The sequence below is a fragment of the Scyliorhinus canicula genome, chromosome 1 (assembly GCF_902713615.1).
Source record: "Scyliorhinus canicula chromosome 1, sScyCan1.1, whole genome shotgun sequence".
Classification (NCBI taxonomy): domain Eukaryota; kingdom Metazoa; phylum Chordata; class Chondrichthyes; order Carcharhiniformes; family Scyliorhinidae; genus Scyliorhinus; species Scyliorhinus canicula.
In genome coordinates this window covers 176,445,725-176,461,674 of record NC_052146.1, presented here as the reverse complement: position 1 = coordinate 176,461,674, position 15,950 = coordinate 176,445,725, and the positions used below count along the sequence as shown (strand labels likewise).

At 43.3% G+C, this 15,950-nt stretch overlaps 1 protein-coding gene and 1 non-coding gene across 9 annotated transcripts in view; one reads left to right on the top strand and one right to left on the bottom strand.

The window, feature by feature from the left end:
- Positions 1-14,389, bottom strand: part of afdna (afadin, adherens junction formation factor a) — a 253,647-nt gene extending 239,258 nt beyond the window's left edge. For 5 of the 8 annotated variants that reach the window (XM_038803267.1, XM_038803296.1, XM_038803278.1 and 2 more), the window contains exon 1: positions 14,090-14,388. In XM_038803267.1, the coding sequence (XP_038659195.1) occupies positions 14,090-14,188 (99 nt within the window). In that variant the 5' untranslated portion in view covers positions 14,189-14,388. Of the gene's footprint in view, positions 1-13,159; positions 13,310-14,089 lie in introns of those variants that run through there. The other 3 variants (XM_038803241.1, XM_038803250.1, XM_038803257.1) reach the window with 2 other exon arrangements.
- Positions 4,113-4,194, top strand: trnas-uga. The gene has a single exon. It is a non-coding gene; the product is annotated as a tRNA-Ser (tRNA).
- Positions 14,390-15,950: the final 1,561 nt, after the last annotated feature.

Genomic DNA, 15,950 nt, shown 5'->3' with positions numbered 1-15,950 from the left:
CCAGTCCCAGAGGACCATAGACTGCTCTTCGCTTTGACCACGTCAGGGTCATACACACAGATGAAGTTGCATGCCCGTTACTGTGCATACCAAAACAACGGTGCCATAAGTACAAGGAAGCCCTAATATTGAAAATAAATTCAAGATGATCAGAGCGTAAGAATGTGAAATCTCCTACCAATGAAGTGATTGAAACAAATTGTACACATGGGAGAAAGTAGAACAGAACATTGGATTGGATTTGTTTATTGCCATGTGTACCGAGGTACAATGAAAGTATTGTTCTGCTTTCAGTTCAGACAGATCATTCCGTACCTGAAAAGAAAATACATAGGGCAAACAGGAACACAGGCATCGGGTGAAGCATATAGGAGAGTACTACTCAGTAGAGAAGATGTATGAAGAGATCAGATCAGTCCATAAGAGGATCTTTTAGGAGTCTAGAAACAGCGAGGAAGCTGTTCTTGAATCTGTTAGTGCGTGTTCTCAGACTTTTGTATCTCCTGCCCAATGGAAGTTGGAAGAATGAATAAGCCAGGTGGGAGGGGTCTTCGATAATGTTGTCTGCTTTCCCAAGGCATCGGGAGGTGTAGACAGAGGCAATGGATCGGAAGCGGGTTTGTGTGATGGACTGAGCAGTTTTCACGACTCTGTGTAGTTTATTACGATATTGGAAGCAGGCATAGGTGTGTCTCCCTATATGATTTTCTTTTCTCCCTCTCTCAATCCAAGCTTAGGCACATTCCCTGATAACCTTATCCTGGCTCATGTTTTGTCCAGAGGACCCAGTCAAGTATGTTAAGAGTCTGTGCTGAGAAGAGAAGTTCAGGATGGATCCTAGACTGCAGGAGATGGAGGAGAGAAGACATAGACCTGTTGGGTTGATAGCCTGCTTGTACTATATAATTCTCTCTCATTCTTGACACATATAGTTACCAAATTAAAATATTTTAATGAGGTACTATACAGGACAAATGCAACTACGGTACACAAATGTTTATTTTCTGAAGGGAGCAGTTTTAAATACAGTAGCCTAATGAATACCACTTCTGTATTTATAATGGAGCTTCGAGAGAGCACAGACCTATCAATTTCAAACACAATTCTCCTTTTTCTCTGCACCTTCATGCCCCTGTGGCTGCTAAAGGGGCCAACATGTGATAACAAATTTTCTGCTTGATCAGTTAACAACCCTTAAAAATATTTATTCCATTTGTTGAGTTCCAGTGAACTTTGTTGTGAAATGCATACATCGGCCACCAACAGTGCACTCACGTAAAATCACAAATACTAATTATCTGTTCCAAACACAACTAAAGGATAGAACATGGCTAACACACTGCTCTTAAATAACCCCCAGGAAGTTTTTCTTTGCATACATAAGCAGATTCCACGTCAAAGTAAACATAAAAGCTTCTAATAGTACAGAATAAGCTATCATCTTGACTAAATTTGAAACAGTAACGATCACAGCCATAAACCTTTTTCCACAAACCAAAGGCATTATTTATAACTATGGCGTAGCTATACCACTCGGTTGTTTAGAGCATGGTGATGCTTTTGTTAAAATCATTAGAAACAAAGTACAGTATAATGATTAGCCGTTTATCCCCACAAATTCACGATACCTACTTATTAATCCCTACTCAGTATTATACAATGCAATATGAGGCTTTTGTTTTTATGAAAATACTCATTCAATAGATGCCTCAATCCAGTGCTACGTAAAACCCACTTTCCAATAGTGCTTAGTCCGCACAGTACAGAAATTCAAAGAGATTCCTCAGTGACGGAAGTGGGCAGGAAACCACAGACCATCATATTGGTCTGATAAAAATAAATCAGTTAAGCTGTAAACTTTTCAGCAGGGAGGGAAGCTACAAGGGAGCAGAATTTTATGTCTGTAGCCTGATGAAGTATCCTCTGAATCTGCCAACAAAATCTGTTTTACTGAAAAATCTTCAATCTTTTGGACAGTAATTATAGAAACAAATTATATACAAAGGAATCCACGTCATATTCAACTTTCTGATTATCACACTTCTATCTTCAAGAGAATACAGGCAAATGTCAGCTCAACCATTTTGGACCAAAATAGGATAGACTTGAGTTTTATTTCATAAAATCCCAACACTGCAGGAGGCCATTTGGCCCATCGAGTCTGCACCGACCCTCTGAAAGAGCCCTGCACTTCCCCACCCTATTCCTTTAACCCCTTAACCTAACCGAAACATTCCTGAACACTAAGGGGCAATTTATCATGGCCATTCCACCTAACCTGCATATCTTTGGACTGTGGGATGAAAGCAGAGCACCCAGAGGAAACCCATGAACATATGGGGAGAATATGCAAACTCCACACCGTCACCCAAGGCCGGAATTGATGCCTGAAAATGGCACTGTGAGGTAGCAGTGCTAACCACTGTGCTGCCCCAAATGAAGAAAAGTTGAGCAAGCTGGAAGCCTAAGATGTTTACAGGTCCATGGATACAGATCACCAAAATGTAGGGGCGAGGTGTGAAAATAAAACCTCACCGGCTAAGGGATATTAACCCTTTTATATCTACCTAGCACCCAAAAGGAGATGAAAGATTAATAGATCGGGGGGAAACTGAAACGTTAAGTTGTACAATTATACATAATTAAACTTATTCCATTAGTCCATTTTGCAGGACATTGCACATAGTTTAACATCTCATCCCAACATATAGTGCAGCACACTTTGTACTGGTGTGGAGTGTCAGCCTTGATTTTGCTACTCATTTCCTGGAGTGGGACATGAATCCACAAATATCTGAATCAGTGATGAGAGAGAAAAAGAGACAGAACCATGGCTGAAACAACATCACAAGCTTGATAATAAAAATAAGAAACTTGATTTGCAGGGTAGGCGGGTTGGCCATGATCAATGTACGGGGTTACAGAGATAATATGAGGGGGGCCCTAGGTAGAGCATTAGGATTTATTGGAAGGTAAAAGGTAAAATCGCCATAGTCCCAGATGACCACAGGCTACTTTCCACTTTGAGGGGGAAGAGGTGACTGATGCTGATTTAACCTGAGGATGACCACACCTCAGGCGAGGGGCGAGTTTGAGAAAACAGGTCTTCATGAATAACCTCAGCAGGTACGGGAATTGAACCCGCTCCGCACTGCTGGTTTCACTCTATCACAAAACAGCTGTCTAACCAATGGAGCTAAATCCCTGACATCAAGGCTCATTTGATTTAGTGTTGCATCAAGGAGCCCTGGCAAAACTGGGGTCAATAGGAACCAGGGAAATCTTTCCACTGGTTGGAGTCATAGCTAGCATAAAGGAAGATGATTGTGGTTGCTGGAGGTCAGTCAACTTAGTCCCAGGGCATCACTGCAGGAGTTCCTCAGGCAAGTGTCCTCGGCCCAACCATCTTCAGCTGCTTCAATGACCATCAGGTCAGCGATCGAAATATCCGCTGATGATTGCACAATGTTCAGCACCATTTACAACTCCTCAGATACTGAAGCAGTCCATGTACATATGCAATAAGACCTGGTCAACATTCAGGCCAAGGTTGATAAGTGGCAAGTAACGCTCGTCCCACACAAGTGATGGGAAAATAACATCTCCAACAATAATGACTGTAACCATTTCTCCTCGACATTGAATGGCATTGCCATAATTGAATCCCCTGGGATCCTGGGAGTTACCACTGACCAGAAACTGAACTGGACCAGCCAAATGAATACTGTGGCTACAAGTGTAGGCCAGCAGCTGGGAATTCTGCAGTGAATAACTCACCTTCTGACTCCTCAAAACCTGCCCACCATCTACAACACTCAAGCCAGGAATGTGATGGAATATTCTCCACTTGCCTCGAATAGTGCAGCTCCAACAAACTAAACATCACCAAGTGGGAGAATCCATCAAAGAAAGTTGTGCATTGCTGGTCTGAGGAATCGGATGATCTCCTGTGGGACTGTTTAGAATCAGTGGATTGGTCAGTATTTAAAAACTCTGCGACCAGCCTGAGCGAATACGCCACTACAGTAACTGACTTCATTAGTATGGCAAGGTCTGCAAGACATAATGGGTGACAAGATGAAGGCATGTCAAATCTCCGGCTCCAATTTATAGCAGCGATGGCCGAGTGGTTAAGGCGTTGGACTTGAAATCCAATGGGGTCTCCCCACGCAGGTTCGAACCCTGCTCGCTGCGGTCTTTGGTATTTCGGGGCAGCAGGGTAGCATGGTGGTTAGCATAAATGCTTCACAGCTCCAGGGTCCCAGGTTCGATTCCCGGCTGGGTCACTGTCTGTGTGGAGTCTGCACATCCTCCCCCTGTGTGCGTGGGTTTCCTCCGGGTGCTCCGGTTTCCTCCCACAGTCCAAAGATGTGCGGGTTAGGTGGATTGGCCATGCTAAATTGCCCGTAGTGTCCTAATTAAAGTAAGGTTAAGGGGGGGTTGTTAGGTTAAGGGGGGGGTTGTTGGGTTACAGGTATAGGGTGGATACGTGGGTTTGAGTAGGGTGATCATGGCTCGGCACAACATTGAGGGCCGAAGGGCCTGTTCTGTGCTGTACTGTTCTATGTTCTAATGCACCCCTCCCTGATGAGCTCAACGCATTCTATGCACGTTTTGAACAAGAGGTCAGCGAGAGCGTGCCCTCCACCCCAGAAGCCTCGGATGAACTTGATGATCGGAGATCACCAGACGCCAGAGCAGCCTTCTCGAAGGTCAATCCTCGGAAAGCCACTGGCCCAGATGGGTTACCCGGACACAGGGCTTGCACGGATCAGCTGGCAGGGGTATTCGCAGACACCTTCAACCTCTCTTTGCAACAATCTGAGGTTCCTATCTGCTTCAAGAAGACGACCATCATCCCTGTATCAAAAATAAAGCCAAGCAGCATGCCATCGTCCAGTGGCTCTGACATCCATCATCGTGAAGTGCTTCAAAAGGTTAGTCATGGCACGAATCAACTCCAGCCTCCCGGATTGCCTTGACCCACTACAGTTCGCCTACCGCTGCAACAGGTCCACAGCAGATACCACCTCCATGGCCCTGCACTCTACCCTGGAACACCTAGATAACAAAGACACCTATGTCAGACTCCTATTTATCGACTACATCTCAGCCTTCAACACCATCATTCCTACGAAACTCATCTCCAAACTAGATCTTGTGTTAGCACATTGGGTATTTTGCAGCCTTGAGAAAAAGACTTGGCAATCAATATTGACGAGAAAGAGGTAGTATATGGGACTGTGCCAATAAAATTTTGGCTTGCAATAAAACAAAGACCCAGTTCAAGGTACTGCACCGTCTGCATATAATACCTAGACACAGGTTTGATCTGGCTGTATTCCCGATTTGACTAAAGTGCCTGGTCTACTCTTGCTCATGTTATGTTGGTCATGCCTCATCATTGGTTGTAGCTGGGGCAGATGGGAGGCAACTGTTTCAGCTAATGGTGGTGGGAGAGCAAATCCTGCTTTTACACAGTGCAGAGGCAAATAAAACCGACAAGGCCATGCAACATATCCATGGGTTGGTGAGTGAACTGATTTATTCACACAACAGTTCTCAAACAGAGTCTGCAGGCCCATTGGAGTCTGTGGTTCAGGGGTGCAGGTAGGCAATTGCCTAAGGTACCACGTAGTCAATAATTGACTACGGGCTTGCTCAGCCCATACTTTCAACCAACAGCCACCCCTGTCCCTCACCACACTTCTGCCACCAACAATTCATGTCCCAATACTGTTATCATTTTAGGAATGACTGAACAATATTGAGGAAATTGGAATTTGGCCACATCTGTATCTTCAAGTAAATGTTTTCTTAAAAGCATTATTAAATTAAATTATGAGGCTCATAAACCAACTGTCAAACTGTATTACCTTATTGTTAGAAAAAATAAAAAATTGTGATTATTATATAAAATCTCTTTAGTTAAGATCTTATTTCCTGATTTGAAGCAATGAGGTTGACACATCTACCTGGACTAACAACTGTTTTGGTCTCCTTAACAGCCTCTCCAGATTATCTCGAGGTGAGAAAACCAGTAGGAAATAACATTCTCCTGTCCTGTCTAGAGATACTCCTACCCAGAGATCTGCTATAATCACGCTTGGTGCCTTGTGCCATCTGTTGATGTATCAGAAAGTGCATGCTTTGGCAATTACATTAAGCTAATTGCCTTATATTAAAGACAGGTAATAGTTATTGGCTCAACCTCCGAAAGAGTTTAAATGGACACAGATGGAAACCGTAAGGAGTTTATGTCGCTGCCGAGTTGGGAACCGAATAAATTTGCTTACGGTTAAAAAAAAGGCAAGGTGCTGTGTTGTTTCTCCATCATATATTAACATTCGATATTAACATGGGAGCAGAGGACAAATATTAAGCCTTGGTGTTTGGTTGCTGCAAAAGAAGATTTTTGATTCCACCTCCTGAAGGAAAGTTGCTGACAAAGTTAGAAAGCTGCAAATTGTCAGGCTTTGATCATCCACCAGCTTTCTCAAAAGCAGAGCAATGGAAAATTGAAATGTGGACAAGGGGATTCTATTAACCAAAAAGTAAGTATAGCTTTATCATTACTTTTAATTTTGTTCTCTGTTGGCAAGGAGTTTTCAGAGTGGAATGGAAGAGAGACTGGATCTTCTGATAAAGCTTTTGGATAATTCTACAAAAAGTATGACTTACTGGAAACATACGAAGCTTGGTCAGCCTTGGATAGATTTAAGAAAACAGATGATGAGTCCATGGAGAAATAGATTATGGATTTTGATAGATGGTATAAAAGTGTGAGGAAATTTGAGCTTGGCAGCCGTGTCTGCGTTGGCATTAAGTTAGTTGATTATTCACACATTTGCCATGTCGACAGGCTTTTAGTATGGACGGGGATTCAATTCAGAAGTAAATAGAACATAGAACATAGAACAGTACAGAACAGGCCCTTCGGCCCTCGATGTTGTGCCGAGCCATGATCACCCTACTCAAACCCACGTATCCACCCTATACCCGTAACCCAACAACCCCCCCCCTTAACCTTACTTTTTAGGACACTACGGGCAATTTAGCATGGCCAATCCACCTAACCCGCACATCTTTGGACTGTGGGAGGAAACCGGAGCACCCGGAGGAAACCCACGCACACACGGGGAGGACGTGCAGACTCCGCACAGACAGTGACCCAGCCGGGAACGAACCTGGAACCCTGGAGCTGTGAAGTATTTATGCTAACCACCATGCTACTGTGCTGCCCTAAAGGCGGCTATCTTTTAGCCCAAATGGCTGCTGTCCTAAAAAGAAATTCTAGGAAGACAGTTATTTTCAGCTACTTTTCTATTGAATACAGGAAACTGTGATAAAAGTAAAAGGTGGAAGAATCAATGGCGTCCACGTTTAGAGATAGACAAAACCTGAGACACAGATTTGAGTACAAAGATATGGTTATTGATAGGCCGTCTGAAAATGGCCATGCATTTAACCAATTTGATAATGAGACAAAAAGTTGGTCTGAGATGGCAACTACTGATGCTTAAACCCAAGAAACGCATGGGGAATTGTGAATCAATGTTATCGGTGTGATTCCAAGTATCATTTTACAATGTATTCGCCACAGAGAAATAATCAAGCTTTGAAATGAAGCAGAGAATTCTGAGGCTGAAAATGATGGGACTGCCATGAAGGAATTGTGTTGGTCACTGAAAATTTCAGCCAGTGATCCAATCCAGGGTTGCTCTTCCACAGTGCATGGGATTGACTGGCTTAACTGCTGTCTGGAGTGTCCCTTGATGAGACAGATCACTCAAGGTCAAGTAGGAAAGTTCTACATGCTTCACATTTGGAGGTGACAACATGCCAACATCTTCCAAATGGGTGGCCTCCTATGCATGATAGCAGAGGATCAGCCTTTTCATCAGTACAGATGTGTCCAATGACGTACCTATCCTGTTAAGCAGGTCGATGAAGAAAACACAGATGATAGCAAGCATGAAAAATGCCAGTGATTGGGTTTGAGATCTACATTTTACTACATCAAGCCATTATTACCTGCCATTAAGACAGGAATTTCTCAAAGAATCTGCGAAGTCGTAAATTCTGGGAAGTAGAATCTGATAGACAAAAAAAAATCATTTGGAAGTTGCATCGGCTGTTTGTACATCCGGGGCTGCAAAAACTGGAGGCTTTACTGCGAGATGCTGGAGCACTTGATAAAGAATATGACAACCTTATTGAACAAATTACAGTTGTGTGAAATTTGTATAAGATATTAGAAGACACCACCATGTCCTGTTGTGACCAGGAATTTAACAATGGAGTGGCAATGGACTTAAAAGTATGGAACAAAGATATGGTGACCAGATTTAGCATATCGCTGTAATATATGGTAAGGACAAGCGAACCATTAGAGATACTGTAATAGGGAAATGGGTGGGAACAGGATTAGATATATCAGTGCAATTTCGAACAGATAATGGTGGGGAATTTGCCAATGAGGAATTTCGAGCACTGAAAATTTGAACATCATAGTTGCTGCAGCCGAGAGCCTGTTCAATAATGTTCTGTATTAGAGAATCCATGCAGTGATAAGATGACATGTTACATAAAATATCAGCTGATCAACCAGATTGCAAAAAAGTGCTGGTATGGGCTGTGAATGCAAGGAACCCTTAGCAAATAGTTGGGAAGGTATAGTCCATACCAATTAGTATGGCAGGGATCCGAAGTTGCCTTCGGTCCTGTCAGATACTGCCCCTGCTCTAGGTGTATTAGCTCTGCTTTTTCTGCTCATCAGAATCTGTTGCATGCAAACCTTCATTAAAGCTGAGGTTTCTGAGAAAATTTGGCGAGCCTTATGACAAGCATAAGGCCATCATGAATACAGTTTAGACAGGGAGACCTGGTATATTACAAAAGCGCGGAAAGAATGGAAAGACACTGGAAAAGTGATAGGCAGTGAAAAAAGTAGTAATTGCACAACACAGGAATCAAACTGTTAGGGTTCACTGGCACTGAACATAGAACATTACAGCGCAGTACGGGCCCTTCGGCCCTCGATGTTGCACCGACCTGTGAAACCATCTGAAGCCTATCTGACCTACACTATTCCATTTTCATCCATATGATGAAATATGGATTGACTATACCTTTACAGATTCTGAACAAGACGTAAAGTGAAGAGGCGCCATGCACTTCACATAGCCACATAATTGTCATAACTGACAATGGCAAATAAAGAAAAATATATAAAATGTTAGTCGCATCCCAACCGGGTCAGATCTTCACAAAAGAGAGGAGCCATCATCCAAGGAAGAAACCGATCAATTAAAAAGTTTAATCGGTCAATTGAACTGGTTATGTGCTCAGCCTAAATCTGATGCCGGTTATGATGTGTTGGAGTGAAGTACGATGATGCAGCAGGCCATGGCAGAGGAAGGTTTGAGAGTGAACAAAATATTAAAGAAACTAAGCTGAGAAGGCACACTAGAATTCCAGATGAAAGGGCAGCACGGTGGCCTAGTGGTTAGCACAGCTGCCTCACGGCGCTGAGGTCCCAGGTTCGATCCCGGCTCTGGGTCACTGTCCGTGTGGAGTTTGCACATTCACCCCGTGTCTGCGTGGGTTTCGCCCCCACAACTCAAAAATGTGCAGAGTAGGTGGATTGGCCACGCTAAATTGCCCCTTAATTGGAAAAAATAATTGGGTACTCTAAATTTATATTTAAAAAAAGAATTCCAGATGAAAAGAGATTACTGAGCTTTAGTGATGCTTCACATGCCAATCTTCCGGATGGGTTTGAGTAGGGTTCATCATATTTTTGGTAGGAAAGAATGACAAATGTTGCTCTTTGGCTTAGAAAGTTAGAACGGTAATGAAAGGTGCCTTAGCTGGAGAAACCCTGGCCTTGGTTGAAGCCATAGGTGAGTTTACTTATCCAATATATTGACAGAAATACTGTACAAGGGGCAAGATGAGAAAATTCTGCCCTAGAGTACTATGTTGATAATCGATTCCTGTAGGAAAATGTCCATTCAACAAAAAGTGTCACTAAAAAAAGGCTAAGAATAGACCTAGCTAGCATAAAAGAAACATTGGAAAGAAGGGAGATTTCCCAAGATATGCCTGGTTGACACAAGTCACCAATTGTCAGACTGTTTTACGAAAAGAAATGCCTGGTCCAAAAAAGTGTTGCATCTTCTATTACAACAACAAAATGGAAACTGAATTATCGTTTTGTAATTGTGTGTAAATAAATATGTCAAATGGAATGCGAGATCTATATGTTGAAGAACATAACTTTGTTTTCATTCGTTCGGATTGAAAAATGTGTTCTTGAATTTCTTTGCTCCTCTAAAGTTTAAATTTAGAGGGGAATCTGTCAATGCATCAGCAAGTGCATACTTTGGCAATTATATTAAGCTAATAGCCTTATTAAAAATAGGCAATGGTTATTGGCTCAGAGTATAAATGGACACAACTGGAACAGTTGCGGTGGGGAAACCATAAGGTGTTTGCGTCTCTGTCAAGCTGGGAGAAGAATAAGCTTGTAGGTAAAAGACAAGCTGCTGTGTCGTTCCTCCATCATATACTAACATGTGATATGAACACCATCTCATACATCCACAGTAGCTCGTCAGTCATACAACAATGCTTAGGTTAAACCCTCTTTCTGCTGCTCTCCATATACTTTTTCAAAAAAAGTTAATTACAATTTGCTGCTCAAGCACATCATTCCACCATTATATTTCTCTATAGTTCTTTAGACAAAATAAATCTTGGGATGAGATGATTTTCTAGTTGTTACTTGACTGAAATGAATTCTCAAACACAGCAATTGTGGTTAATTTGATGCATAAATCAGCGTACTACATTTAAATTCTCTTAAGCTGCCACACATTTTTGTAGCTGTCCACATCATTGACGTTTATGTATAAACACAAACACATGCCTGTTCAATTGACATAGTCCTAATTTCTCTATAAATTTACGTTAGCCATTGTTTGCCCTGTTATTGAAGGAATTAAGTCTTTTGTTATATTCCATGCCCTATCCCGAACTAGGAACGAGTACACAATTTTGCTCAAAAACATTCTTCAATTGGAAAAAACGTAGATGCAGAATTTCACAGCACAGAAGCCCATTGTACAAATGCTGGTTCTTTGAGCTGTCTAGTTAGACTCATCTGCCTTCATTTCAAGTTTCACTATGTGCAGATTATATTGGACACTTAGCAATACACAGCATGGAAATTTAGAACAAATCTCACCAACATCAAACATTCCACTGTAAGGACGTTGGTGCTACAATACAAATCAAATAAGTCAACAGCTAGACCAGTTTCAATGTCACAGAACCCCACAGCTTTAGTAAAAATCACGCCTTAAATTAAGAACTTCATGCAACCAAAACATCATTTTTTTAATTCTCTTTTGTAAAAGTAATTTAAAAACGTTATATTGTTTTCAGTCCTGAAAGTCCTGAGGGGCTGGTTTAGCTCACAAGGCTAAATCGCTGGCTTTTAAAGCAGACCAAGCAGGCCAGCAGCACGGTTCAATTCCCGTACCAGCCTCCCCGGACAGGCGCCGGAATGTGGCGACTAGGGGCTTTTCACAGTAACTTCATTGAAGTCTACTCGTGACAATAAGCGATTTTCATTTCATTTTCATTGAAGTAGTTCGACCAGCAGTGCTACTCACAATTGAAAAGGAAATGTCAGCTACATAAAGTACATATTACAATGACATCACTATTACATATGTTTGTGTTTAATTTCCTAGAACCTAACAACAGAAGTGACTGGGAACGAAACATTATTTATCGCATGGTTCCTTGCAAGGAGCAAGCTCATGAAGCCAAAGGAGCTTACTCATCCCATACTTTTCATACATTACAAGTAAAAATCGCTTATTGTCACAAGTAGGCTTCAAATGAAGTTACTGTGAAAAGCCCCGAGTCGCCACATTCCGGCGCCTGTTCGGGGAGGCTGGTACGGGAGTCTATGGTGTGCTTAAGCAGAATAAAATGCTTCAACACTTTAGAACATATTCATATAGTATATTTAGCAAAGAAACATCTCAAGGCATCAGGAAACTGAGGTTATAAACATTCAGACGTCTTCTCCAGCTTGACATTCCAATACATACATTCTGTTCCTATGAGTCAAATGCCCCTTCCAAACCACTTCCCCTTGATGTCTCTCTCCCTGTATTCAAAACATTGTAAAAAGATTTGCTCGAGATAAGACACTGTATTGCATTCTTGTGCAACAATGCACTTGCAAAATAAAAGTGAGCCATGCGTTATAGACAATTATGGTCATTGTGAAAATTCAAGCTCAATGATCATCTGGATCAAGAACGAAGTGCTATCACATCTATTGCACAACAAAAAGAAACTGAACTATAACAGCAACTTAGAGTTAAAAATGTTACTAACACAGCACTTTTATATTACTAATTCTCATTGGGAGTTCTATGTATTTGGAGTACAGATTTTTGAGCTAATCAATGCAATGCTAGCTTGCTCTAATTATGAAAATCAATAGAGTTCCTAATGTTTTAATTTTCCAATAACCTATCAAATTAAAGATGCTTTTATACACAAATTAAAAGTACATTTTCCATCCGTCAAGAACCCCCCCCCCCCAACAAAACTGCAGCTGCACAAATTCCAGATTGTCGGAATTTCATGCAATTGATGGGAAAATAGGCATGCTCCAGCATATCATACCAGAACCAATGACTTGAAATGGCAAACCCAATGTAGTAACAAAAACATTAAACGAGAAACCACAAAAATAAAAGAATACTCAGCAATGGAAATAGATACATGACCGTTAAGACTAGCAACATATATGACATACTACTCTGGAAGATTAAATATTATAACTGATTACCAGCACAAATTTTTAAAACTAGAATTCCTGAGATAATCAAGTCACTTTTCTGTATTTGTCAGTATGTTGTTTTTGTTGCTGTGTATTAGTGAAAAAGTTCTTAAAGCAGTTTTCCTGTTGGTAACGGTTACATTTTATCAGATGCCTGAACAGGAGAGCTCATGAGTCCAATTGCAAGAAATCCCCATATTAATAACGATTGCAGTGACATCAAATAAATGTGTTCCAGGATTATACGGGTTCCTAGAGAAAATGCAGTCCAACAATCATACAACTTACTTTTATGGCCAAATCCATTTGAAACAAAAGTCTATTTGCGTTCCAATATCATAAATGCCTCTTCATCCTGTTCAAGTTACTGACAGGCAATGACCAATTGTAATTAAAACTCACGCTTAATCGAGATCTTACTGGAAATATATTTCCGGTCAAACGTTTGTCGCTCTCATTTTATTTATTGTACTGAAGCAGCGGTCGTGAAATTGAAATATTTAGGGGTGGGGTTGTCAAAAACACGCGCTTTTGACTTGCACCGGGGTCATTTGGAATTCGACTCAAGTAACTCACTAAAAAAAATCATGACTTGACAGTGATGTTAACTCATGTGAGGGTGGGGATTGTAAAAAAAAAACAGTCTAGCCCGCCCAGAGGTGAGCCTTCAAACTACAGAGAAATAGGTCAAACTCATTTACGTAAAAGCAGAAAATCAAAAGAATAGTTCGATAAAGACACTGGTTCCAAGTTACAGGAAGACGCCTCCCCGTTCCGCCCTGGGAAGGGACAACCTCTTGTGTTGCCTTAACCCAAAATAAAACTGGTGAGCAGTAACCTGCAGTTTCCAACATAATGGTCGGGGGGTTACAGACACGCCCTTTCATTCGCTAGACGAACATCAGTCAGGATGTCTTTCCAAATTAAAAATTACCGAATGGGCACGGAGGGAGGGAATATTCGTTCAAGCATTTTATAATGCCTTCTTTCCACCGCCACCATACACTCCTCTAAAACCCAACCCCCAACCTGCTGCCGAGCCGACAAGCTGGAGCTGCGACTGGGCTGCCCTTTGTTGTGGAAAGGACGGAGAGTGAAGACAATCCAAGTCTCCCCGATGCTCAGTTCCCGAGCCCAATGGGGCGGTGGGGTTCGCCCGGGAGGGGGGGGGGGGGGCTGCCGCGGCCTGTGCCGGCGCTTCGAAGCCCCGGCGCTCACCTCGGTCGGTTGGCTGATTTCGAACAGGTCCAGCCGGTTGGCGTTCCAGTGGTTAATGATTTCCGCCAGTTTCCTGCGCTCCTCTTCGCGACTCGACATCCTTCGCGGGGAGCCCGGTGCGAACCAAACGCCACAACCCAATCGACCACAGATAATGCGTGGCTGTTTCGAGACGGTCAGGTGGATTTCCGTGAAGGAGAGGTGAATAAGGAGAGAGGAATGAGGAACCGCGACAGGGAAAACCGCCGCCGGATTCCGGCTGCGTATCGCGGTCGCGCGGTCGCGCGCTCCTTCCTCCGCCTGTGTCTCGAGGGGGCCTCGATGACGTTCCCACCCGCGCGCCTGCCTCCCTCCCGCGCGCGCAACCCCGCGATGACGTTCCCACCCGCGCGCCTGCCTCCCTCCCGCGCGCGCAACCCCGCGATGACGTTCCCTCCCGCGCGCGCAACCTCCGCGAAGACGTTCCCACCCGCGCGCCTGCCTCCCTCCCGCGCGCGCAACCCCGCGATGACGTTCCCACCCGCGCGCGCAACCTCCGCGATGACGTTCCCACCCGCACGTCTCTCTCTCTCTCTCCCTCCCTCCTCCTCGCGCGCGAATGCTTGTCCGGCTCCAGAGGTGTGACCTCCAACCGCGTGCGCACTAAGAACCAGGGCGTATGCCACCTGAGGGAGCAGATGGGGGACGTTATTGTGGAGGCGTAAGTAAATGAGAGTTAGGAATGGTTCACGCGATTTTATTGACACCCACGTGCCTCACAGCAAATGTGCCGAGTCTTGTTTTTCGTCCATTTATATACCTTTAAGTCTGAGGCATGCTTCAAGTCGCTGGAGGAATTCGGGGACAGAGCAGCAAGAGTGAGGGTGAGAGTCCAGGAAGAAGGTAAACAAAACTAATCATAAAAACAGAAAACGCTGGAAATACTCAGATATGGGCCAGCAGTGGAGAGAGAAACAGTTCACGGAAATGTTAACTTTGTTTCCCCTTCTACAGGTGCTGCCAGAATATTTCCAGCATCTTCTCTTTTACTTCAGATTTCAAGCATCCAGTGTTTTGTTTCTGTGGGGAAAAAAATCAACTCCAGCTGGGTGAGGATGACACGAGAACATAGAACACTACAGCGCAGTACGGGCCCTTCGGCCCTCGATGTTGCGCCGACCTGTGAAACCATCTGAAGCCTATCTGACCTACACTATTCCATTTTCATCCATATGTCTATCCAGTGACCACTTAAATGCCCTTAAAGTTGGCGAGTCTACTACTGTTGCAGGCAGGGCGTTCCACACCCCTACTACTCTCTGAGTAAAGAAACTGCCTCTGATATCTGTCCTATATCTATCACCCCTCAATTTAAAGCTATGTCCCCTCGTGTTGGTCATCACCATCCGAGGAAAAAGACTCACTGTCCACCCTATCTAACCCTCTGACTATCTTATATGTCTCTATTAAGTCACCTCTCAGCCTTCTCCGCTCTAACGAAAACAACCTCAATTCCCTGAGCCTTTCCTCGTAAGACCTTCCCTCCATACCAGGCAACATTCCAGTAAATCTCCTCTGAACCCTTTCCAAAGCTTCCACATCTTTCCTATAATGTGGTGACCAGAACTGCACGCAGTACTCCAGGTGCGGCCGCACCAGAGTTATGTACAGCTGCAGCATGACCTTGTGGTTCCGAAACTCAATCCCCCTGCTTATAAAGGCTAGCACACCATATGCCTTCTTAACAGCCCTATTAACCTGGGTGGCAACTTTCAGGGATTTATGTACCTGGATGCCGAGATCTCTCTGTTCATCTACACTACCAAGAATCTTGCCATTAGCCCAGTACTCTGCATTCCTGTTACTCCTTCCAAAGTGAACC